The following is a 25,048-nucleotide window of genomic DNA, read 5'->3' as shown; positions in this document are numbered from 1 at the left end:
AGTATGCACTCCTAGCTACATGGTAATCCAGATTGCCAGAGATTACCCTCAATGCATGGCAACCCGACGCCAGTCTAGAGCACAGACCGTCCACATGCTTAGCGAATCGAAGCGAGTCGTCAATTATAAGACCAAGAAACTTGTTCATTCCACACAATGGCTCACCCTCAACAAAAATCTCCTGCAATGAGCATCCAAACTGTAGGATCTTGGTCTTACTGATATTTAATGACAGTGAGTTGGAATTGCACCAATGTTTGATTATGGAGAGGTTCCCACATCAATAGTGGCAGAGTAAATGAATCGGCGCTCTTGCCGCTCCAAAGAATGGTCGCGTCATCAGCGAAAACAGTGAATTGTCCGTTAATAGGGAGAAAAACAATATCATTGATGTATATCAAGAACCAGCTGATGAGAGCTAGAAGGGGGCTGAGATGGGCTGAGAAGCTCATGACGCTCCAGAAACGACATCATCCGCCTCTGGACCAGCTTCTCCAGCACCATAGACAGTGCCGGAAGCAGGAGCGGTCATCGGACTTGTAAATTCTGAGGAATAACCTGAGCCCTCTTAAGACATGATGGGATTCTGATGCTTAATCTAGTGAGTTTTTGTTCTGATCGGAATCCCTCTAAATGTTGTCGTTTTCGAGATATTAACTGTTAAACATTGGAATTTTTACTATTTGGAAGGCAAATGGTTAAAGATGTTCCTCTCTTACATTTTTGAGATTTATCTTACGATGGTATTTTCAAAATTGAAATTTTGAGAATTTTATTGAAAATTTTGAAAATACTATCATATGATAAGTCTCAAAAAAGTAAGATAGGAACATGTAAACCGTTTTGACATTCTTTGTTCTCCCTTTGCATTGAAACGCAGTTTTACGTTATGTTGGATGAGCCCATAGGACCTCAATAACCATCGCTGAACCTGAAAAGGACATCCATTGGACTTTGTCTGTTGTTACTACTTACTCTCGGTGGAAAAAACGATTGCAGTGTGAACTTTAATGCAATTCCAGTTTCTTCTATTACTTGACACAGTGCAGTTCCGATAAACCACGTTGTAACTGGTCCTGACTGTGTGAAGTTTGAAGGAAAATAATTTGAGGCACGACGCGAAGCGGAGAGTGTCAAAGTTCGAGAGTGCAAAAGGCCGTTTACTCCCAGAGTTGCGCATCTAATTTTTTCTACAAGTGGTAAAAGTGACATTTTTATTTCTCAAATTAGGGAGGAAAGTTTTATTTTTTTTAGGAATCGTAGTAGTATTTTTTCTATCTGATCTTTGTGAATGTATGAGTGTATTTCAGGGTCTGGGAGTAACCGACCACAAGTTATTCACTGGTCCGTTATAGTCAAATGTACGATATTTAGTACAAACGTTGGTAGCGTAACATCAGTAAAAAGCCAACGATCGGTCTGGCATTGGTTCAGAACGTTAAATGGAAACGACAACGTCTTGCGCTACAACTCAACTGAAAACGTAAACGCTAAACGCGATAACGGGGGTTATTTATTGAACGACTGCTTGGAACTGATTTGAGATTACGGAATAAAATCTATAAGGTATAAGGTGATATAACGTAACAATTTTTTCTATCAAGTTTAATAAAAAAAAATCAAATACAAAACGCGAACAATCAAATGCAAAGGACGGAAAGGCAGATAGAACACAAATAGAGGTTTTAAAAATATTGTTCTAAATACACTTCTGTTAAGCTTACTCAACTGTATACGTATACAAGATTACAAGGAATAATTCTTAAAGACTTTTTTCGTTTAATGAGCCATGTATTAAAATTGTTCCTGAATATCCTTCATTCCAGAATATACCCCAAATCAATGTTGCCAGGTCTACCGTTAAAACGGTTTATACCGTTTTTGTGGTCCTTCTACCGTCCTCATGTTTTTTGTATACCTATAATCTACCGTTTTTAAATACGTTATTGCCATTATGTTGGTTGTGAAACTTTTTATATACTTTTTCAGTTTATTGAATAGAAAATTTAATAAGGATTCTAAAAATGCGCTTCATTTTCTTACTTCAAATTATTCTCTAAAACCACGTGATGTCTGTCACTAATGTCAGAATTGTGAAAATTTTACTAGAATTTGCAAGAAATACATTTTAACGCAGTTTTCGAAACAAGACGATTTTATGAGATTTAAGAGTTATTTTGACAAATGTCACTTCATAGTCTAGCTAAATAGTCTTCTGAAATCACGTGATAACTGTCAATAACGTCAAAACTATCAAACCATGCTCAAAAGTAGCAAAAGTCAGGGTTTACAATCATTGTCTGCAGTATTTTATAAAAAACGTTTTTCTGAGATTTATGACATTTCGCCAATTGTCACGTGACCGTCTAACTAAATAGTGTTCTACAATCACGTGACAACTGTCAATAACTTCAAAACTGTCAAACCATGCTCAAAACTTGCCAAAATCAGAGTTTAAAAAAACTTTCTTGCAGTATTTGATATAAAACGTGTTCCTGAGAATAATGACAGTTATTTTGACAATTATCACGTGACGTCTAGCTAAATAGTGTTCTACAATCACGTGGCAACTGTCACTAACATCAAAACTGTCAAACCATGCTCAAAAGTTGCAAAAACCAGGATTTAAAAAAGCTTTCTTGCAGTATTTGATATAAAACGTGTTTCTGAGAATTCTGACAGTTATTTTGACAATTATCACGTGACGTCTAGCTAAATAGTGTTCTACAATCACGTGACAACTGTCAAAACTGTCAAACCATGCTCAAAAGTTGCAAAAATCAGGATTTAAAAAAGATTTCTTGTAGTATTTGATATAAAACGTGTTTCTGAAAATTATGACAGTTATTTTGGCAATTATCACGTGACGTCTAGCTAAATAGTGTTCTACAATCACGTGGCAACTGTCACTAACATCAAAACTGTCAAACCATGCTCAAAAGTTGCAAAAACCAGGATTTAAAAAAGCTTTCTTGCAGTATTTGATATAAAACGCGTTTCTGAGAATTCTGACAGTTATTTTGACAATTATCACGTGACGTCTAGCTAAATAGTGTTCTACAATCACGTGACAACTGTCAAAACTGTCAAACCATGCTCAAAAGTTGCAAAAATCAGGATTTAAAAAAGATTTCTTGTAGTATTTGATATAAAACGTGTTTCTGAAAATTATGACAGTTATTTTGGCAATTATCACGTGACGTCTAGCTAAATAGTGTTCTACAATCACGTGACAACTGTCACTAACGTCAAAACTGTCAAACCATGCTCAAAAGTTGCAAAAATCAGGATTTAAAAAAGCTTTCTTGCAGTATTTGATATAAAACGTGTTTCTGAGAATTATCCCAGACAGCACACAACGTCTTTAAGATATCTTTATTAAGTCGTTATTATGCCTGAACGTCTGAGATTTAAAAACGACATCTATAAGACGTATTTAAAAATTCGTCTTAAAGACGTCGTTAAGAAGATGACTTTCCGATGTCTTTTAAATGTCGTTTATTTACAGCTAGAATAATTTAAATTTATAACAAACTATTATTTTGTAAATATCTTAAATCATCTATCCGGAGATGTTTGTATATCAATATATCATTTTAAACATTATAATCATTTATTATGTGTTGCTTGAATGCACCCAAACTTTGATTATTTATGATATTAAATCCTTAGGAAATACTCGACATCACGAATTTAAACTTTAACATAAAATTTTAAAATAAAAACTAAAAAACAATGTTATTATAGATAACTGCTTTAAATCAAATTATCCATTTACAAAACTGCGTACGCATCCAGTCAGAGCAGAGAGGAGCCAAGGTCCTTGGCCAAAGGGACATTACCATGACATTACGTAATAACGTAATAGTTGTGCAAATACCCTATCACGTGATTGCTATATTTGCAACACATAAAGTTACCACGTTACCAACTTAGTTATGTTGGGGAAGGCAATTAACTTTATGACAAATGACAATGATAGGAAAAACGTAATGACATACACGATTTCGCGCTAAAATTACTGTTAAGTGAGGTTAAGTTAACTTGTGCTAAGCTTGACGCTCGTGCTCCTGCATTTCAGTTCTCTCCCCTTTATTATTTGATTCTTATTTAGTTTTATAACATTGAGGCGTTGTTTGGTGTTTGTTGTGATTGAAATGGTAAGTAATACTCCCTATAGTATATTTGAATTGCTTATTAATACATATTTTTTGCTCTTACTTTTGTAGGTAGATACAGCTTTCAGCATCGTTATAGCTTTAATTTAAGTATGTAATGTGCATGTACGTATTTTAAATTATATAAAGTAATAAATAGAATCATAATGCCAAAGCATAAACTGCAAAAATATTATATGAGAGCCAAAAGATCAATTAATACAAATAATAATTTAAGTGAGGTTAAAGTAAATGACTCTAAGGGGGAACCCCAGGGGGATTCTAAACCTGAGTGTAGTTATTTGTCGCAATCTGACTCAGAAATTGAACCTGTTTATAATTCAAGTGATAGTGAGGAAAATGTATTAAATTCCCACTTAAATAATACAACTAATAATACTTTTACTACTATTAATACAGAGAGTGATAAAACATTTACAGGTAAACTGAGAGAATGGGTAGTAAAAAATAGAATTTCCAATGTTGCTGTAAATGAGCTACTAAAAATATTACAAGAAAAAATTACAGATGATTTGCCTTTAGATTCAAGAACTTTGTTAAATACTATTCGTGATATTGAAGTGAAGTCAGTTGAGCCAGGTCAATATTACCACTTTGGACTAAAAAATGCAATTACAAATATTTTTGCTAACCTTGGAAGTTTTTATACCTTGTGCAAAAACCAAGTAGTCGAAATAAATGTAAATGTTGATGGACTCCCGCTATCAAAAAGTTCTAGTAGTCAAGTATATCCTATATTAATATCCCTTGTGGGACATAACTTTGTTGAAATGGTGGGGATTTATCATGGGTTTGAAAAACCTAAGGATTGCAATGAATTTTTGCGTGAATTTGTGACAGAAGCTGTTGATGTTGTAAACAATGGTTTTGAAATCAATGATAAGCATATAAAAGTAAAAATAAAGGCCATAATTTGTGATGCACCAGCTAAATCATACATTAAAAATATTAAAGGCCACACAGGATACTTTTCCTGCTCTAAATGTACAATAGAAGGTGCATTTTCAAACAAACTGTATTTTCCTGAGATAGATATTACAAATAAGAGAACAGATACTCAGTTCCGAAGGCAGGAGAATACAGATCATCATATTGGCAAGACTATTTTAGAAAATATTCCTGATTTAGACATGATACATAGTTTCCCACTTGACTATATGCATTTAATCTGCTTAGGTGTGATGAAAAAAATACTGCTTCTTCTTTGTTTTGGAAAACCTGCTACTAAAATGTCATCTTTTAAGATATCCTTAATTTCAAAGGCTTTAATTTCATTATCAAAAGATGTACCAATAGAGTTCAATAGAAAGCCCAGAAGTTTGAATGAACTGAAACGTTGGAAAGCCACTGAGTTTCGACAAATACTTCTCTATACTGGATCAATAGTATTAAAAGCTCATTTAAGTAAAGATCAGTATAAAAATTTCTTATGTTTACATGTTGCAGTGAGAATACTTTCAAACTCTAGATACAATCATTTATTAGATTATTGTGAAGATCTGTTACGCTACTTTGTTAAAACTTTTCAAATTTTGTATGGAGTTGAAAACACTTCTCATAATGTTCACAACTTGCTACACATTACAGATGATGTAAGATGCCATGGACCTTTAAATAATTTCAGTAGTTTTCCTTTTGAAAATTTTTTGCAAGAAATTTTGAAATCTCTAAGAAAAAATGAGAAGCCTTTACAGCAAATTGTAAAACGACATTCAGAAAGAATTCAGGTTTATAAAATTCATAAAACTTTTCCTTTATTTGAGAATCCTCATTTAAATGGGCCAATTCTAAATACAGATAAACTCTATGAACAATTTAAGTCAATAACCTATTCTACATTTCGTTTAAAAACATCTCCTCCAGATAATTGTTGCATTTTACAAAATAAAGATATCGTAGTTATATCAAACATCATAAAATCATCTGAAGGATATGGTTTTATTTGTCAGAGATACATTTCCAAAGATTTGTTTTATGACAGTCCTTGCCCTTCTTCGGAAATAGATATCTTCAAAAGTAAAGAAAGATTTTTGGGTCCATTGGAAGAATTAAATGGTGATGATGTTTACTGCAAATGCATAAAATTTCATTTTGAAAATGATATCATACTCATGCCTTTGTTACATTAAGGTATTTCTTAAATCAAATTTAAAATCTGTATTTGTAATGAGTTGAGAGGTTGGCATGTATGCTAAATCATATTATTTTGCTTCGGAAGTTATGAATAATGTTAAGTCAGCTAAAATTATGTATTGTGCTAAATAGGCTTATTGCTTTTGTCAAACTGTTAATTTTGTTAGTATTATTACCAAATCCTGTCGTAATTCTTTTCTTTAACATGTCAAAAAATGTAAATTTTTAATATGTGTTTTAAAAATAATGCCTAGTTCATCCAATCAAAAAAATAAAATAAAATGGAGTGTACTTGGACTGTGGTGCAATTTATGGAAGATGGCTCAGTTGATGCAGTCCCATCTTCGTGGATTATAGACAATGTATGCCATTGGCCACCCTATCCATCACAAAAACTACAAAACGCATTGAAAAAGGCTGAAGATGTGAACACTTGTTGGCCTACACATACCGTAAAAATTTTTCGAAATTCAACTTTTGGTAAATATATATTATTATTGTTTTCTTAACTAAAGTTTATACAGGGTGCTCACATTTGAAATGGTTACACTTTTTTAGATAACTATATAAAAGCCAGAAGTAAAGCCAAAATGGCTGAGGAAACGAGTGACTTAGCGTCGGATATCGAAAATCTAACTAGACGTAAACGAAGAAAAATAATGTCAAGTAGTGATGATGACTCAGAGGACCAATCTTTTTTATGTGAACCACCTAAGTTACCTAAGGCAAAGAAGGTTATACTCAATGAAGGTATTTATTGTTTATTCCTACTTTGTCATTTCTACTATTTTGTGATTTTTTTAGTTAACAATACTTGTGAAGAACGTGGTAGTGTGCACCAATCTCCTTCAACCACTGGTAATAATATTGTGTAGTTAAAAGGTCTTACTATTATTAACTAATTTTCAAACATTATGTTTAGGTTTTACTACTCCAGTTACCCATCAAGTAACCATAAGAGAAAACAGTTCATCTGTTACTATTCAAGACAATCAAACCCCTTCAAGGACTGCTGCTTCAAACTGCTGCAGTGATAGTGAGTATATAGCAAACATGATTTTGAACAAAATTTATACTGCTTCTAAAACTTGAACACAAGTATAATTTTTTTAAAATATTTTAGGAGGAAATTTTAAGTCTGTATTACTACAACTACAGGTATTGAGAGGATTACTTCTAGACACACTTAGTGAAGTTCGAGATCTAAAAGAGAAAGTAACAAAACAGAGAGTAGGAGAATGCAAACCAGAATGTGAGAGCTTTCTTGAGAAAAATGAATTTCCAATTAATTCAGATGAAGATTTCAAAAATTTAGAACTTCTTCTTGTGAGTGAATCTGAATTTATGAATGGAGTAAGTAAACATATACCTTCATCATTAAATAGTTTTCAATAAACTGTCGCATTTTCAGATCAAACGTTTGTCCAAAATTGGAGGAAGCAATACTTACGATTTTGTGAAGCGAATTCTACAACTAATTCTCAGTAACGAATTTGCCTTGAAGTACAGTTGGCTGGGAAGGAAAGGAAATCGTTGTTTTAAGGACACCCAATTAGCAAAGTTAATCATAAGTAAGTACAAAGCATCACCTTTTCCCAAAACTTAAAATTATTATTCCTTTTGACAATTTCTTGTATTAAATCATATATACGAGTATACATATAATACATACACATACTTATGGGGGACAAATTTTGTATATATTGATTGAACTGAATTTTATAGGTATATATGCTATTGATTTCTTTTAGAATCAGCTGAAGCTGCTAATATAAGTACTTCTGAAAAGGAGACAGAAAAATCTATTCAGCTCTGGCTGAGGAGGGCTTCGGATAGAAGAGGACAGGGGCAAAAGGATTAAAAATTAGAGGACATTTAGTGCAAAACAATTAGTTTAGTTTAGGGTATATGTTTTAGTTATATTTTTCTGTACGTTGTGTCTTATTTTATCATAAATTAAATATTATTTCATGGCTCTACGTTTTATTATTTAGTATTTAATTGGAAAAATTAAGCCGAGATCCTAAAGTTGACTTAATTCAGATGTATTAAAGACGTTGTAGTTCACGACGTCTTTACGATGTCTCAACTAAAGACGTCTTCAGACGTTGTAATTTGTAACATCCGACGTCTTAGAGACGTCTTAAAGATTCCGATCCGGTATAGGCAGTCACCTATAAGACGTCTAGTTAGTCTGGATCAGACATCTTAGAGACATATTTTCAACGTCATTGTGCTGTCTGGGATGACAGATATTTTGACAATTATCACGTGACGTCTAGCTAAATAAGGTTCTATAATCACGTGACAACTGTCACTGACATCAAAACTATCAAACCATGCTCAAAAGTTCCAAAAATCAGGATTTAAAAAAGCTTTCTAGCAGTATCTGATCTAAAACTTGTTTTTGAGAATTAGGAACGATATTTTGACAATTATCAAGTGACGTCTAGCTAAATAGTGTTCTACAATCACGTGACAACTGTCACTAATGTCAAAACTGTCAAACCATGCTCAAAAGTTGCAAAAATCAGGATTTAAAAACGTTTTCTTGCAGTATTTGATATAAAACGTGTTTTTGAGCTTTATGATTTTTGACAATGGTCACGTGACTGCCTAGCTAAATTATCCTTTAAAACCACGTGATATCTGTCACTAATGTCAAAACTTTAAAAACAATTATAATGAAAAAATGACAAATCTTTATTTTTGAAAGACGGTTTTTATAACAAGAATCAATGATTAAAATTTGACAACTATTTAAAAACACCTTGTATAATAATGTAAAAGGCAATCGACACTGTTAATAGCTATACTGGACGATATAGGCCTGGACGGACGGGACATCAGAATAATTGCCAGCATGTATTGGAATCAAACAGCTGACATTAGAATTAACGGTCAGACATCTGAAGAAGTACCTATTATGAGAGGAGTCTATTTCATATCGCACGCTGAAGATTGTCTGTTATTGGTCTATTTCATATTGCACGCTACAAATTGCCTGTGATTGGTCTATTTCATATCGCACAGTTGCGAAAAGTCTCGGATTCTGTATTCGTTCAATCGTTGGTAATTGCCTACTTATCCGTTCTCTAAACTGTTAAGGAATGAACCAATATTCCTGTAGGAGTAGAAAAAATTATTTTCCGACTATCTTATTCACTATTTCAGCGAAATAAAGCACTTCATAACTAATTTATGAGCAGGCATTTCCGAGTAATTTTAGCGGCTTAATAGCGTTTATATTGACGCAAGTGCAATATATTATCCATAAACATTAATGAAAAACCGGTAAACGAAAGAAAAATATTATAACGCTGGATATGGCCCTTTAATTGCACGGAAATAGCGCGGGCGATATTTCATAAAAAGCTCGTTTATCACCCTTTAATCCTAGTTATAACTTCGTAGCATTATTAAAATCACTTCATTTTTGTCAGTGACTGATCCGGGACTAGATCAGAGCTCAACTATATCAATCAGATTTTAGGAAACCACACTCTGTGTCTTCAAATAAAATGGGTAAGTTTTATTCTTTATTGATTATCAATTATAACTAAAGTTAGTTAAACTCCAGTTTTAGTTTTATATTTACACACCCCTTCTTACTGTAGGAAACAACGGTTGTCATATTGAGTGTCTGACGACATGACCAAGTATTCGTTAAAATGTAAAACAAATTTTGATATCAGGGGGCCTAATCTTGAAAGCAGAGAACTGAATTCTCAAGAGAAGTGTTGATATAATGTGACAGAAGAAGCTGACAATGGCGGGTTCCTGTCACATTCTACAGATCTTTCTCTTGATAATTCCTTTCCATCGTTTCAAGAATACGCACCCAGGTGATATGGATACTCTGGGAAGTTTCTTTAATTCTCTATGGTAATATTATCTATTGTTTAAGACGGTGAAGTACATTTCACAAATGTGGTGGTCAATTTTAAAAACCATCTCTTTACTTTATAGCTTCCAGCCTATTCTGTCTTTCCAGTCCCCTGGTTGCAGGTTTCGTTCCGATATAGCTTTCTCTATTCCGCCGGTCCATATCGCCCTGGGTCTTCCTCTTTTCCTCCTTTCTGTCGGCGTCCATTTGAGGATCTGCTTAGGTATCTTAGTATCTTCCATCCTCTCCACATGTTCATACCATATTAGTTGTCTACGTTGGATCTCTTCTACTATAGTTGTCTCTACCTTCATAATTTCCCTAATTTTGTCATTCGTTATTTTTTTCAATCTCGACCTTCCTGCTGATCTACGCCAAAAGTCCATTTCCAAAGATAGTAGCCAACGCTCTAAATTTGAATACTGAGAGGTGCCTCTTTTCTAGAGAGATACATTTGGACCACAGGATCGAGTTCAGGCAGCTTATCACCTTTTTCCCTTTTATAATTCGGTCCTCTATTTCTTTCTCTGTACGACCTCCGTTATCAATTTTTGTCCCCAGGTATGTATCTTCAGTACAGCAGCTTATCGTTTCGTTTTCTTCTGGGTGTAGGTCATCTCTGTCGTCTCCAATACATAGATATTTGGTTTCGGAACGGTTTACCTATATACTCTAAGTCCTCTTTGTCTTGTGCGATAACAACCTGATCATCTGCATACTGCAGGGTGTATAAGGTTGTGTCATCACTTATCTGTATGCCCATCCCACTATATAATCTTCTCCATCGCCTCCAACTGACCGACTTTAAAAAACTCCAACTGCTATTGGTTTGAAAATGTCAAGAGCACTTTTTATTTCTAAAATTGTGATTTTAATTATTGAAAAGAACGAAGATTCCTTGCTAAGCAAAAGAAAAACAGGAGAATATGGATGCGCAAGTGGATAGTCAGAAGAACTGAACTAGGGGCCTACTAGGTATTAGGCCTACTTGCCAGAGGCTTCTAGGACCATTTTGAAAGTTCCATAGACCTCTAAATACTACTGAGAACCTTCCTTAGAAGTACCAGAGGCCTTTACAAGTGTCTTCAACCTTCCCAGAATTGTTTCAATTTGCCAAAGGCTTCTAGGACCATTTTGAAAGTTACATAGACCTCTAAATGCTACTGAGAACCTTCTTAAAAGTAGCAGAGGCCTTTACAAATGTCTTGAACCTTCCCAGAATTGTTTTAATTTGCCAGAGGCTTCTAGTGACTTGTTATGAATGATGAACATTGATTGATCTGGAAAACTATAAGGTTTAGAAGTATCATACCTCAATAAAGTTACCTTAGATGGAGATACCGAAAAAACATACATATAAATTTCATATCTTTCTCGCTTTTGAGACAACCTGTAATACAGGAACAAAATAATTTTAGAAGATACCTACAACTAAACTATTATTCAGTTCAAAAAAGATATAATTTTGGATTGAACATAGGCTACTGAATAACTACAATAGTTATTATACAAACCTAAATGATGAATCTGCTGTTGCCACTATAGTAAAATGCGTGTAGTCAGTATTTAACAATTTTATAATAAATCTCAACAGGCCGTATTTTTAAGATCACAATTTTTCTGAAGTCGAATTTAAACGCTTGTGGTTAACATTTAACTTATTATTACCTATTTTGACTGTTTTCATCAGTTTCCAGGACGCGTCTCTACCTAACGGCTATGGTGTTCATGTTTCTGGCTGACAAATTCATAGTGGACGCTCTGGACGCAACCGATCAATGCATTCTGACCTGCGATTCCTGCTACAAGGACCAAGTGCTGCTCGATTGTGCAAATGACTGTCTTTTTATGGAAGGGAACGTCAGGCAACATTTCAAAAATATCTGTCCGCTTTTTTACGCAAAAGAACCGAGCGTCATCCAAGTTATTTAGAAAACGCCAAAAAAATTGCTCGTAAAAAATGTAAAACTGTTATTTGTAAGGTTTTGTTGTCAATAAGTTGCTGCTGAATATTTTATGTAATTTTCAATAATTATGCTGATTTCACACTAGGATTTTTATTACACCTATTAAACTCTATCTATTGCATATTAATGGATTATACAGTGCGTTTTTTTTAACGCGCAACATAGGATTTCACGTGTTAAATTTTTAAGCCCATGTTAGACCATGTTATTTTGGAACTACAAGTATAAAACTTGACGGGTGGCTGTTTCGTACCCTGAAGCTTAAGTAAGTTTACCAATTCGGCCTAAAAAGTGTTAAAAAGCTTGCAAAAAATCATCTTTTATCGAAAAGGTTTTATCGTTTCATACTCCCTGTATGCATTGTTGTTCTTTGTTGTTTTTGATACTGGCACGGCAGGTAGCAGGTAAAATTTGGCGTAGAAAGTAAACAGGGTGATCATTAACTTTATATCAAGAAAGTTAAGAACAAAAGAAGTATTTTTATAAGTGAATTGTTCAGTGACCTCCGTTTGAAGCCAAACAGTATTCCAAACAATCATAAAATGCCCTTTTGACGTTCAAAAGATGTCGGGTCGTGATGCAGTCAAAATATGTCACTTTACCTGCTACCTGCCCTGCCAGTATAAAAACAACAAGGAACAACAATGCATACAGGGAGTATGGAACGATAAAATCTTTTCGAAAAAAAATGATTTTTTCCCAGTTTTTAATCACTTTTTAGACCAAATTGGTAGACTTACTTAAGCTTCAGGGTACTAAAGACACACCCGTCAAGTTATAGACTTGCAGTTCCAAAATAAAATGGTCTAACATGGGCTTAAAAATTTAACACGTAAAATCCTATGTTGCGCGTTAAAAAAAACGCACTGTATGAACAAACGTTTTCCTGTTTGTATATGAACTTAATTTGCACCTAAAAATGCGTAATTTTTCTTTAATACCTAAACTATTTTTTTTCAATTGCTAAACTTTAGAACAACATTTTTTTTATATTTTTATAAAATTGTGCAAAAAAGTACAATTTTTTAAATGATTTTTAGTGCCAAAAGGTTCTCTTTTTTAAGACCAACTAAATATTAATATCTAAGTTTACAGAAGGAAAAAAATGTTTTGATAAAAATAGGTACTGACTTTGCAGGTAAGTGTAGTGTTTAGTTTATTACGACATTGTATTAGGCCTTTAATACACCTGTCGTGTATTAGAAGGTCTTTCATCCACGCCAAACAGACGTATTAAACCTTTTTTAATATACCAGTCGTAAATAAAAATATTTTATTTAGACCTAATTACAGAATGTCTCAAAATTACCACGTTTTAGATAAGGTAGCACAGATTGCGCCCTATAAATATCACAATAAAAATTCAATTAGATTGAGATTAATTATTCAACCTACAAAATCTCTCCTAGTGAAATTTTGAAAAAAAAAACATTCTAGCCTAAATAATAATGTCAAACCATAAAAAGACTGGAAAAAACTCAATTAAGACCCAAATTAAAACTAAAGTACTTTGTTTCTGAAAGTTTATTTCTGATTTTTAATAATAAATTAGTTAATAAGAAAGAATAAAAAAGTGTAATAGGTATGTACTTAAATTTTCTAAAATGGTTACTTATTTAATCTCCAAGTGTCAAACTATTTTAATATGTATAGGTAAAATCCACATTGAATATCACTTCCAACTTTTTTCTGTTTTATTAAGTTATACATATACACATACTTAATGTGTAGTCATTATACAAAAAGTCAGCTTAAAAACAAACCTCATTTAACTGTTACACAGGTCAAATTACTTATACTCTCATATATTAAATTATTTCATATCTAAACCCACCAAATTAACCACTCTTACATACAAAACTTCACCTAGATGTAGCCATTTTCAGAACACTTAATTAAGACTCAACTTTTGCTTTTGTCTTAGGCTTTTTTAACTTTTTTAGTCCATCTAAATTGCCTTTAAGTAAACTACTGTAAGCCACCTGGAACTTATTTACATCCTTTTGATGAACCACAGTAGCCAATTTTTTTGACCTAAACTTGGCTCGAACCAGGCACATGTGCTCTGATACTTCAGGCAATGGAGGATTGCCCTCCTTAGGTGTTGGACGGTTAATACCATCATCTATAATAGACCAAACACCATCACATATTATGTTGTTTATCAATTTTAGATGTTTTGATGAATTCACTGTAAAATTAAATACTTACATCTTTTAAAAGTCATAGTTACTGATCCATTTAAGCGGGCTTTCTGGAACAGTTTAGTCAGTTCTGTTAGGAACTGAAAAAAAGTATTCTTTGATGGAAAAAGTGGAAGTTGTACACTTAATAAAATTTGAAATAATATCACTCACAAAATAATAAAATTCTACCACAAATTAAACTTACAGCGTCATTTTCCAGCAGGACCATTTTTTAGGTAGCCACGCAGAAAGTTTATATAATTTTATTTAAATAACAAAATGCAACAGATGGTAGAACAACCCTAGATGTCCAAACTAAGAACTAGTGTCCAGAACCCAACTCAAACTAGGGTTTTTTTGATAGAATGCACTATATACCTGTACTTAATACAACACCTTTACTGAAAACAAAAAAATAAGCCCTAAATACATTGAGAATTGAATGAAATATAAAAATTAATTTAATACAAAATTCCTAACCTAAATAATCAAAATACTAATTTCAGTTCTTCTCTTCTTTTGCAAGTGTTACGGTGACGTCATCATTAGTCACGTGAGTATGTTACGGTTTTAATCAGTGTGGTCATGTGATAATATGCGATTGGGCGTTTATTGCACATGTTGGTTAAATTGACAGCTGGCAATTTGTGAGGTTAGGAATGAGGTTTTGGTCAGGTTAATAATAATTTTGTTGATTTTGTAGTTTGTTTTTGTACTTTTCCACTGTGTCGTGGCAATAATATATCTCTACAAGTCCTGAGCATATGGTAATTAATTTTTATTATTACGATTTTTGGATAAGTTTCACTGATTTTTCATATTTAAAAGTGGTTTGTTGAGTGAATCGCAGTTATTGTGGTGTTCTTCAAGGAGGTATTGCAAAATTGGGATTGCAATATTGCAAGATTTTTACCCTTTTTTTGGTGAAATTTATTTATTTAACAAACGAAATTGAAGACATATTAATGTTGCATGTCTGAGTAATGTGTTGCAAACATATGGAAAAGTAATAGTTTTGTGAAACAGTTCTAGAATGGCAAAAGTTGTTGGAGGTATATTTGGCAAAGACCTGAAAGATGAATTGATGTGTCTAACATAAATAACAACAGTTCTGATTTTTATGTTTTTTTAAAAAAGCAGGGCAGTTGGGTGTCCAAACTTGGACTGGAACTTTCCAATGCCCAGCAGGAGACCCAGCATAAGCCCTATAAATTGTAAAACAAAATTTAAGATGCATAGTCATAATATTAGACTTGAAATTATAATTATACCAATTCAATTTATTTATCAGTTTTAATTTAGACTGAAGTTTTAATCAAAATTAATGTGTCAAGCAAAATGCAAGTCAAATTTTTAATTTCAGTGTTTTAAGGTTTAACATTTGAACTTGGCCTTCCTTGCTATTGCCATCTAATTGCTTGTTTTGAGGTAGTAATGTCAAATTTTGTATACTAATTCCTAAATGTCAATAATGCCCAATAACTAACCTAACAATAGCCACTAATTTTCTGAATTACCAAGACTGGAAAAACTTTTTTTAATTAAAAAGTAAAAATATGAGTGCAATGATTAACCCAAAGTAGATCTGAACTGCTGTTTATTTTAAATGGAACACTCTGTATATTTTTACATTTTTGGATTCTACATCAAATTCTAGAAATATTTTGTATATTAATGTCATACACCCATTTCTGATATATTTACTATTTTATGTGAAATTTAATATTTTCAGTCTCCAAAACAATTTTTATTTACACATATCAAGAAGCATTTTTTTCTAGGTTTTTGTGTTTCGTCATGTTAAACAAGGTTTTTTTTAAGGGAGGGTGCAGAAAAACGTCAAAATATATGCTACAGGGTGGTCAAAAAAGCAGTTAAAAAAAAAGTCAGAAAGTCAGTAATTTTTCAAATGGAAAGGTCCTTATTCTTATAATTTTGTCTGGTTCTCTGTTCAAAATTAAAGATAAGTTTGTATTTAGCCACTTATTACGAGTTATTGAAAGTTAAAGTAGTAGCTGTTAAATTCAGTCAAAACTGTCCTTATTGTCAAATAACTCTCTGTAAATAACACTTTGTATACACTGTAATATGTCAATAGGTAAATAGAAAATAAAATGGTCTTTCCAGAAAAAAGTTGGCCTGTGTTGATAGATTGTTTTGTTCGGCCACCAGAGGGCTCCAAAGCCAACCAAAAATGTTTTTCTTGACTGCCACCACTCTAATTTCTTGAAGTGATTTATTTTACAATTGGGCAGGCCCTGCTATTTGGCACAAATCTAGCTCAGTGATTGTCAAATCTAGAGCCATAGCAAAACTGTAGAAATAAATTCATTAAGGTCGATTTTCACTTGCACTAAGTGGCCAACATAAGGCAAAACCCATTAGGATAGTGGTGGTGTTTCAGGCAAATTTGACCCTTACAAAAATTGTAATTTTCAAAAACAGTTTTTCAAGACATTTTTGAGCATTGCATTGTAGTATACCTAGTAGGTCACATAACCGTGTTTTCCTAATTTTCCAAAGTCAAATTAGCCCTTAACCAATCAAAAAGTAGTTCTGGTGCACCCTGTCACTAAACCGTAAATAACACGTGTATTTGTAACACTTTGTATATATTTTTACATGTCGATGGAAAGGCAATAAAATAAGCTTTCCATTGACGTATAAAAGTTGATTGGTTAGTGGTACTATTTGGCCACTAGAGGACGTCAAGGTTGTCCAATTTTTTAAACAGTTTTTTGGTGCATTCTCTGGTTCAATCTTGAATAACTCGATTATTTGCACTATTTTTAGTAGAGTTTTATACGTCAAATAATAACCAATCAAATGAGCTTCCTAAAAGTATCTGAACTGAAGTTGATAGGTTGGACGGTTTGTCCGCTAGAGGGCGTCAAAGTTAACTCATTTTTTGGTGCATTTTTTTGTTCAATCATCATTGGCAATCTTAATAAGTTAGGTTTGAAATCATATGTTTTAAGTTGTTGTACAAATATTTGTAAAAAGATACAAAATTTGCCAATTTTCTCTACAGAAACTATACTTTCCTTCACCCTGTAAAAATGTTTAATAGGACCATACCCACTACAGCGCTGTACCCACTACAGTTACCGTTATGTAGTAAGTGTTATGTGTAAAACAGTAAAAGGTATTAATCATGCCAATAAAATTCTTGTCAATTTCGGTGCAAATCTAATATAAAAATAGGTTGATGTTTCATTAACAAAAATACCTAAAAACTAATTACAATCTAATAGTAAGTAACAGGAATATATTCCTATTAAAATGTTGCCACATGCGTCTCTAGGTCTAATAAGTATACCTTCACCTTCACTGCATATTTTGTTTTGGGGTCCATTGAAACGAAAACACTGCATGTAAGGGTCTTATGGAAAATAGAACAGTTACAAGTAAACATGTATTTTTTTTTGTTAGGCATCATTCTTTTTGAATTAGACAGTAAAAAAGTAATTTTCAGTAAAAATGGATTTAGAAGCTAACATTGCAGCTTGTTGCATTAAACTTTTGGGTTACTCTCACACCTTTATTTGGGGAGACATTTTTTTTAATTAAAGCTTTTAGTAATGAAGAATAAATGGAAGTTCATTTATGCCGTTGCGGTTATTTCAAGACTTGTATGGAAAATTAGGAGAATATTCCCTTTTTTGTTGAAACAAATTAATAGGTAGACACTTTTGTGGACATTCCACTAAATTGAAAATATTTTCTTGACTTTTTCTTCCAAAAACTCTATAAGTAATTGGTCTGTTCAAAAAGTTGAGAGTCACTCTTAAACTCCCTGTACATATAAAGTGGATTCCATCCAAAAGTTCGAATTGCATCAAAAGTCGATTTTTAGATATATGATGATAATTTTAGTTCAGCATATGGCAAAAAAGCATTTTCTTATTTATGTAATGGTAAATCTGTAGACTTATCTTCTTTTCACAGGCAAAAAGTGTTTATAGAACAAGTAAAACTACTAAAGTTCAATAAAATTGGTAACATTACAATAAAGTTACCCAACTGTTATCACCAAAATGACTACATAACTTATAAAATACCCTGTACTAGGTAAAGAGTAGAAATGTGGCATAAATCACATATTTTTATACTTGTTATTGAAAGTAATTATAAAAATCCTGAAAACTGTCAATAATTTAATTCATTTTTAAAACAATTATTGATCTTTACTAGATAGGATAATGAAGGTAATGAGATCAAAATTAATTTGCAAACACCATTACACAATAATTTGTCTAATAATAAATTGCTGGGTAAGGAAAATTTATGCTTTATTGATAACCTTGGGCTTTGCATACAATGTTGCTTGTCAGTTGCACTAAAACCGTAGTTGTTGAGCTTTATGTTTTAAATCATAATCTTCATAAACCACAAAGTTGATAGGTAGTTATATATTTTGAAGCAAAATTCGCACTTGTTCTTTAAGTTGTATATTTATCTTTACAGAAGTAAACAATGGTGATTTTTTAAATAATTGCAGGTGTTTTCACATTTGTTTCAATCAAGATAGAAGTTCAACATTGTCAACATGCCCAATACTAAAGAAGAATGTGTACTGAAGGCGGGTCATCCCCCTGCAGGTGAGTTAATTTATGACATAATTAAAGATAGTCCAAGGTGACTTTCTTAGGATAATTTCTATAAAAATAACGGAATTGATCAACAGTAGCGTCTGATTTCACGGTTCATAGGGACCTGACAGCTGTCAAAACTCATTAAACTCGTACCGTAAAATGTCAAATAGTCGCGTATTTTTGATGAATCATTCCGCAAATAGTCATTCGTCACTTTGTGGAGTTAAATTTGGAAGCAAGTTAAATGACAGTTTAAGACGTCAATAAATTTGTCAGTTATGACACTTTCCAGCGTGGCTTATAGCTGGGTGACACTTGTTATAACTATTAAAACTGATTCAGCAGTGAGATGAAACAATCAAATGCAAAACAGTAGTTCCTTCTATTTACATCTCAATAGAGCCTCAAACTTGACATTTGTGAGGCTAAGTGACTTTAAAATTTGTTTTTTACGTCACCTGACAGCTGTCAACTGTCAAAACTCATTCAGCGCTAACATACAACTTGATTGATCAACTTGATACGCAGATTAGTTGTATTTCTTTAATAAATCGCATTCAAGTTGTATTTATAACTTCATAGAGTTAAATTTAACAGTTATGACATATGATATGTTTTTACGTCACCCAACAGGTGTCAAAAATCACGCAGCTGTGACGCAAAACTACCAATCCAAAATAGTACTGTCATTTGGATAAATCCCACTACATATTGTATTTGATTTATAGTTCTGCGGAATGAAACTTAACACAGTTTAGTGATATGGTAGTATAATTCCCATAAAGTTGAAGTTGAAGTTAGCGAGAGAATGACAGGGATGGCGCATGTGGACTTGCCTGGGGCCTGTTGCCTATTGACTGATAAAGTGTGTTTCGTCCTGGGAGCTGTCGTTGGACTCTTTAGTAAGGCTTTGACAGCTCCGTGCCTTATAGACACGATTGAAGTTCGCGCTATTATACATGACAGGAGAGAATGGTCTCAGATAAGCGGGTCAAGCAAGACTACTGCTTTTTACCCTCCCATCGCTGTAGACCAAAAATAAAGGTCCGGAAGAAGGACTCCGTTAACAGTCACTTATATTTCCCTTTCGGGAATTACCAGTGTTGCAACGGCGTCCCCTGTCCTGGGTGAGAGTGCCCCGGCTGACAACGGGGCTCTTCTGCGCTCTTCTTGTCTTGAATTCTTCTTTCTTCGTCAGCTGGTCATCCTGGTGGAGGTCATGGCATATTTTTGGATGATCAATAGAGTTAGAGGGCTAATCAATTAATCATCCAAGAATATTTGCGGGGAGTATGATGGATCAGAGGTTAGGAGGTTGATTCGATTGAAGTTGACTTGTAACTGCTATATTTAGTTAAGTCGTGACAGACTATGCGGGCTTGATGTTAGCAGAGTTTTTGATGCGTGGTGCCATCTATGTGGACGTGTGCAAAGTGAATCGCCACAAGTGACGTAATTATCAAAATGGTTTTTTACGTCAGAACTGACAAATTTGGCTCCATGGAGCTGTAAACACAACTTGCAGTGCAATGCTTCAAGGAAACAGATCTATTTGGTCCAAACCCATTTATTTGGCATTTTATACTTTCAGCTCACTGGTGAATTAGTTTTGACAGTTTGTTGCTTTTTATACGCATTTGTTAGCGTTTTGTTGATCTTGAAAAATAAATTTGTTCTATCTCTAGACATAATGTAATACTCCAGGATGACTTTAGTCTGAATTGAGTAATAATTCCACAAAACACATTATTAGATTGGGACAATAGACATGTTTTGGTAATTGCATAACAATTTCCGTAAATTTAGACTGTTGTTCATTACAAATTAACATAAAAAACCTTAACAAACTGCGGAATGTAGCAAGTCAAACGTATTTCAGTTAAAGCTGGTGGAATGAGAATAACCCAACACAAGACCAGACGAGACTCTGGCGGACTCACCGAGGACACAACTGGTTTGACCGTGTCCGGAAGTCCACCCAAGGCTATCACAATATCCGGCGCCGTGGCTAAAGGTCACTCCGACTTTCCACCAGAAGCTGTTCAGAGTTTCCACAAAGAGAAACCGCCAGTAGCTCACATTAACAAAAACATCAGCCATACTATTCAACAACCCAAGAAATAAGCCTCTTGCTTACAATGGCTACCATATTCAAAGTTGAAGTTAGTTGAGTTAATTATCCTATTCTATATTTAAAGTAAAATGTTTGGTAGGTATCTAGTTCAGTAGAGCACCTACGTTAAAATGCATTTAATAATAAGGTTTTTTTTATTTTGATATCCAGTTTTGGATACTATAAAGTTTTTAGATACTATATTATGTTATAGAACTGTAACTATCGTTATATGTTTGTGGTGTGTGGGTTTTATTAAAACAGAGTTTTTAATACTTAAATGGATTTATTACCATTCTCTGAACTGGGGTTAACAACACTACTACAATGCTTTGTTCCATCTTGTCTGGGCTTTCTTCTGACAGTCTGACTTTGATAAGGGTTTTAGATGAGCCGCATCAACTCTTGCCCTTAATCATTAAAACAGTTACGCACTTTTGTATAAACATTCAAAGGATTAACTATTCACCTGAATTCGTCGTAGGATTTTGACGTAACAACCGCCTTTAACTTTGCATCATTTCTTATCCAATACATTCGGTCTGCTTCAATGTCGGCCCGGAGTTTTTTACATAAATTATCCAAGTTTTTTTCCGGATTCTCCATATTAATGGCGTTTATCAAACTGGAAACTTTAAAACGGTTTGTTAATCAATAATTTGACCCGTCAAACTGTTTCTATAGCAACTCTCGTCTGAATGAAAGGTAAAACTTTTCATTAATTATGCTATTAAGCACCGCCTACTATACTAGAAAGCCTAGAAGGTGCTTGTCAAAAATTCCAATATGGCGGAAATAGTGGTGACAGTTTGTGTTTGTTTGTATTGTGGAAATTGAGTTTTTGGAGGATTAGATGAATTTTTACGGTTTAAAATCAAAACTTGAGGTTATTTGCGTAAATTATTTATGTTTGCTGCCTGTTCGTAGGTGTTTCAAGCCAAATTGTAACAGCAATTCAGGAAAAAGCCCAACCGTGTCAGTTTTTTACCGGATCTAACTCAACAGTGGTTGAACACTTTGAAGTGGGACGATTTTACTCCCAACACTATACACAATGGTAGGTACAAGTGCTTTCTAGTACAATAAACTTATTAGGTACTTGTTACATGCACAGGTATGTGAGTTACATTTTAAAGCATCCTTCATTGTGAGAGCAATAAAAATAATTTTGAATGAATGTTCTTGGTAATACCATAAGAACCATTTACCAGTTTTGCTTACCTAATTTGAAGGATTTACAGATTTTCTTACATTGAACAGTGTTTAAACTAGTTTGCTGTTTGTTGTACTTTCCAGGACAAATGTTCTAACCAATTTGTTTAGGCTGGACTTGATTGTGTACAAAAAAGCTCTATCTATACATATCTGGATCGGGAATTAACCTTTTTTGATTTTTCACTCACAACATGCAATCAACTACACGAAACAATTAAAAAAAAAAACATATTTTTTACTGCATCTGCATACGTTTGTGTATAAAACAAAAAACTCTAACGCCGCCATTAAAAGTGACATTTTAGGCTTTCTAGTATAGAGGGCGGTGTATTAAGGAAACACAACCCAATTAATTATTTCGACGACTGACTTTAAAAGTACCTCGTGTACGCTTCCATTTAAAAGCAGAAAGTGGTTATTCGCCGCGCGAGAGCAGAAAGTGAATTATTTTCTGCTCTAGAGCGTTTTCGCTTTCTACTAACAATCTACTTTTTCGGCGTTTCCATAACAACGCTTGACATACCTGTTGGGGACCACAGCTTATAAACCCGGATAACTTTTGTATTTCACAATTGGGAACGTCTAAATTATATTATAAAAAAATTCATAAAATAATTTTTTCTATACATCTACCATTCAAATCTAAACATAAATAATGTTTGGTAGTTTCAATGAATTCCCTTGGAATACAATGAAAAATTATGAATGTTGTAATTTTACTTTAAAAAGTTTTACGTTCTCTAACGACAAAACCATACCCCTAATCCATCAACTTTTATACGTCAATAGAAAGCTTATTTCATTGGCTATCTATTGGCATATACAGGTGTGGTAAATCCAAAAGCGACCATAGGAAAACCGTGTAACGGACAGAGAAACGTAGGTAATTGCATGCGCGGGAGAAAGACAGAAAACGAAAAAAATATCAATTAGGCCATATTTTTAACGCGCTGTTGCCAAACGCCGTAAGTAAGTTTGTCGAGGGTATTCTTCGCCCTCTGTACAAGAAAGCCAAGAAGGTGCATGCCAAAAATTCCAATATGGCCGAAATAGTGGTTGACAGTTTGCATTTGTTTGTATTGTGGAAATTGAGTTTTTCCATGATTAAATTAATTTTTAAGGTTTAAAGTCAAGACTTGGGATTACTTGTCAAAGTAATTTTTATTTGCTATTATATATTGTTGTTTATATGTTGATTGTTCTAGTGAAAGTGTAGTTTGTGTTCATTTTATTGTGTTATCACTATTGTTATTGTTCCTTCATTGTTCTATAATTTGTTGTTGGTTTTTTAACTTGAATTCTATTGCCTCTACAATATGCCGTCCACTTGTTGTTTGCCAAATTGTAAAAGCAATTTGGTGAAAGGCCCAAAAGTGTCAGTCTTTTACTTTCCAAAAGACCCTGTTGTACGAACCCAACAGTGGTTGAAACCTTTGAACTGGAATGATTTTACTCCAACATAATACTCAGAAGTAAGTACAATATGCTTTCTCATTCAGTAAACTTATCGCCTCTTACATACATAGGTATGTGAGTTACATTTTGAGGCCGCCTGCATTTTGAGAGCAACAAAGGTTCACTCTGAAGAAACAGGACAGCTTTTAGAAGTTCCATTGGCACATTTACATTTTAAAAGAAAGGTCTTGGTAATAATATAAAACCCATTTACCAATTTTGCTTACCTAGCTTCAAGGATTTCCAAATTTTCTTTGATTGAGCAGTTTTCACACTAGTTTGTTGTACTTTCCAGGACAAAGGGTTCTAACCAAACTTGCTTTGGCTGGACTTTATTGGGTATAAAAAGCCATATCTATACATATCTGGATTAGGAATGAAGCGTTCTTTGATTTTTCACTCACAACTTCTAATCAACTACATGAAAAAATAAAAAAAAACATATTTTCTACTGCATCTGCATAGGTTTGTGTACAAAACGAAAACCGCTAACGCCGCCATTAAAAGTGACATTCTAGGCTTTCTGGTACAGAGGGCGGTGGGGTATTGAATACTTACGGCGTTTGGCAACAGCGCGCCAAAAATATGGCCTACTATTTTTTTCGTTTTCTGTCTTTCTCCCGCGCATGCAATTACCTACGTTTCTCTGTCCGTTACACGGTTTTCCTATGGTCGCTTTTGGATTTACCACACCTGTATAAGTTTATACAAAGTGTGGCAAATAAGCTAGTTATTGACGATTGAACGAAAGAATGCACTAACAAAGTCATGAAAAAATTAGTCAATTTTGACACCCTCTAGCGGCCAAATCGTCTAACCTATCCATTCAAATTGAGAGACTGTTAGAAAGCTCATTTCATTGGCTATCCATTGACGTATAAAACACTACTAAAAATGGTGCAAATAAACGAGTTATTGATGAAGATTGAACAAACGGATGCACGAACAAAGTCATAAAAAAATAGTCAACTTTGACGCTTTAGACTTTAGACGTAAAAAATTCTAGCAAAAATAGTGCAATTTAGCTGGTTTTTTAATATTAAACAAAAGGATATACCAAATAAATTGGTCAAAGTAGACGCCCTCTAGTGGCTAAATGGTACCACTAACCAACCGACTTTTCTACGTCAATATAAAGCTCATTTCATTGGCTGTCCATCGACATATAAAAGTATATACAGAATGTTACAAATAGGCGTGTTATTTACGGTTTACAGCCAGGGTGCCCCAGACACACTTTCTGACTGGTTAGGGCTAATTTGACCCTGGAAAATTAAGAAAACACGGTTACATGAGCTATTAAGTCTACTACGATCTAAT

The 25,048-nt window shown here is 33.5% G+C and overlaps 3 protein-coding genes and 1 long non-coding RNA gene across 7 annotated transcripts; 3 read left to right on the top strand and 1 right to left on the bottom strand.

Annotated features, from left to right (window-relative positions):
- The first annotated feature begins 1,547 nt into the window (after positions 1 to 1,547).
- On the top strand, positions 1,548 to 12,245 carry LOC145723969 (uncharacterized). Of its 2 annotated transcripts, XR_014176893.1 has the most exons (3): positions 1,548 to 1,566; positions 9,755 to 9,836; positions 11,888 to 12,245. It is a non-coding gene; the product is annotated as an uncharacterized LOC145723969 (long non-coding RNA). The 2 variants fall into 2 exon arrangements; XR_014176892.1 differs by lacking the exon at positions 1,548 to 1,566 and having other exon boundaries at positions 9,681 to 9,836.
- On the top strand, positions 3,335 to 8,286 carry LOC145724942 (uncharacterized). 2 transcript variants are annotated; one of them, XM_081973449.1, is made up of 8 exons: positions 3,335 to 4,160; positions 6,566 to 6,791; positions 6,870 to 7,061; positions 7,116 to 7,169; positions 7,234 to 7,347; positions 7,435 to 7,664; positions 7,723 to 7,882; positions 8,063 to 8,286. In XM_081973449.1, exons 2-8 carry the CDS (start codon positions 6,593 to 6,595, stop codon positions 8,170 to 8,172), a joined length of 1,059 nt encoding a protein of 352 aa, XP_081829575.1. In that variant the 5' UTR covers positions 3,335 to 4,160; positions 6,566 to 6,592; the 3' UTR covers positions 8,173 to 8,286. The 2 variants fall into 2 exon arrangements, with proteins under 2 accessions (XP_081829575.1, XP_081829574.1); XM_081973448.1 differs by having other exon boundaries at positions 4,230 to 6,791.
- Positions 12,246 to 13,836: 1,591 nt separating the features above from the next.
- Positions 13,837 to 14,839, bottom strand: Srp14 (signal recognition particle 14). Its single transcript, XM_081972012.1, has 3 exons — positions 14,556 to 14,839; positions 14,376 to 14,448; positions 13,837 to 14,289 (listed from the first exon to the last, which is right to left on the bottom strand). The coding sequence occupies exons 1-3, from the start codon at positions 14,577 to 14,579 to the stop codon at positions 14,060 to 14,062; spliced, it is 327 nt and encodes a 108-aa protein (XP_081828138.1). The 5' UTR covers positions 14,580 to 14,839; the 3' UTR covers positions 13,837 to 14,059.
- Positions 14,840 to 14,979: 140 nt separating this feature from the next.
- Positions 14,980 to 21,333, top strand: LOC145723968 (death-associated protein 1). Of its 2 annotated transcripts, none has more exons than XM_081972013.1 (3): positions 14,980 to 15,117; positions 18,852 to 18,951; positions 20,825 to 21,333. In XM_081972013.1, exons 2-3 carry the CDS (start codon positions 18,900 to 18,902, stop codon positions 21,067 to 21,069), a joined length of 297 nt encoding a protein of 98 aa, XP_081828139.1. In that variant the 5' UTR covers positions 14,980 to 15,117; positions 18,852 to 18,899; the 3' UTR covers positions 21,070 to 21,333. The 2 variants fall into 2 exon arrangements, with proteins under 2 accessions (XP_081828139.1, XP_081828140.1); XM_081972014.1 differs by having other exon boundaries at positions 15,075 to 15,223.
- The last annotated feature ends 3,715 nt before the right edge of the window (positions 21,334 to 25,048 follow it).

Source organism: Ips typographus, linkage group LG2 (assembly GCF_016097725.1).
Source record: "Ips typographus isolate SLU linkage group LG2, UJ_Ityp_2.0, whole genome shotgun sequence".
Lineage (NCBI taxonomy): Eukaryota > Metazoa > Arthropoda > Insecta > Coleoptera > Curculionidae > Ips > Ips typographus.
The sequence above is the reverse complement of the archived record's forward strand: the minus strand, read 5'-3'. Positions and strand labels throughout refer to the sequence as shown.

Excerpts from the sequence above, each read along its gene's own strand:
- LOC145724942 (XM_081973449.1), top strand. The coding sequence starts at position 6,593 with ATGGAGTGTACTTGGACTGTGGTGCAATTTATGGAAGATGGCTCAGTT. Across the intron at positions 7,348-7,434 it reads TTCAAACTGCTGCAGTGATA|GAGGAAATTTTAAGTCTGTA; the intron begins GTGAGTATATAG and ends AAAATATTTTAG. Across the intron at positions 7,665-7,722 it reads AATCTGAATTTATGAATGGA|ATCAAACGTTTGTCCAAAAT; the intron begins GTAAGTAAACAT and ends TCGCATTTTCAG.
- Srp14 (XM_081972012.1), bottom strand. The coding sequence starts at position 14,579 with ATGGTCCTGCTGGAAAATGACGCT. Across the intron at positions 14,449-14,555 it reads TCCTGCTGGAAAATGACGCT|TTCCTAACAGAACTGACTAA; the intron begins GTAAGTTTAATT and ends ACTTTTTTTCAG. Across the intron at positions 14,290-14,375 it reads AACTATGACTTTTAAAAGAT|ATGATGGTATTAACCGTCCA; the intron begins GTAAGTATTTAA and ends GGTCTATTATAG.
- LOC145723968 (XM_081972013.1), top strand. The coding sequence starts at position 18,900 with ATGCCCAATACTAAAGAAGAATGTGTACTGAAGGCGGGTCATCCCCCT. Across the intron at positions 18,952-20,824 it reads GGCGGGTCATCCCCCTGCAG|TTAAAGCTGGTGGAATGAGA; the intron begins GTGAGTTAATTT and ends AACGTATTTCAG.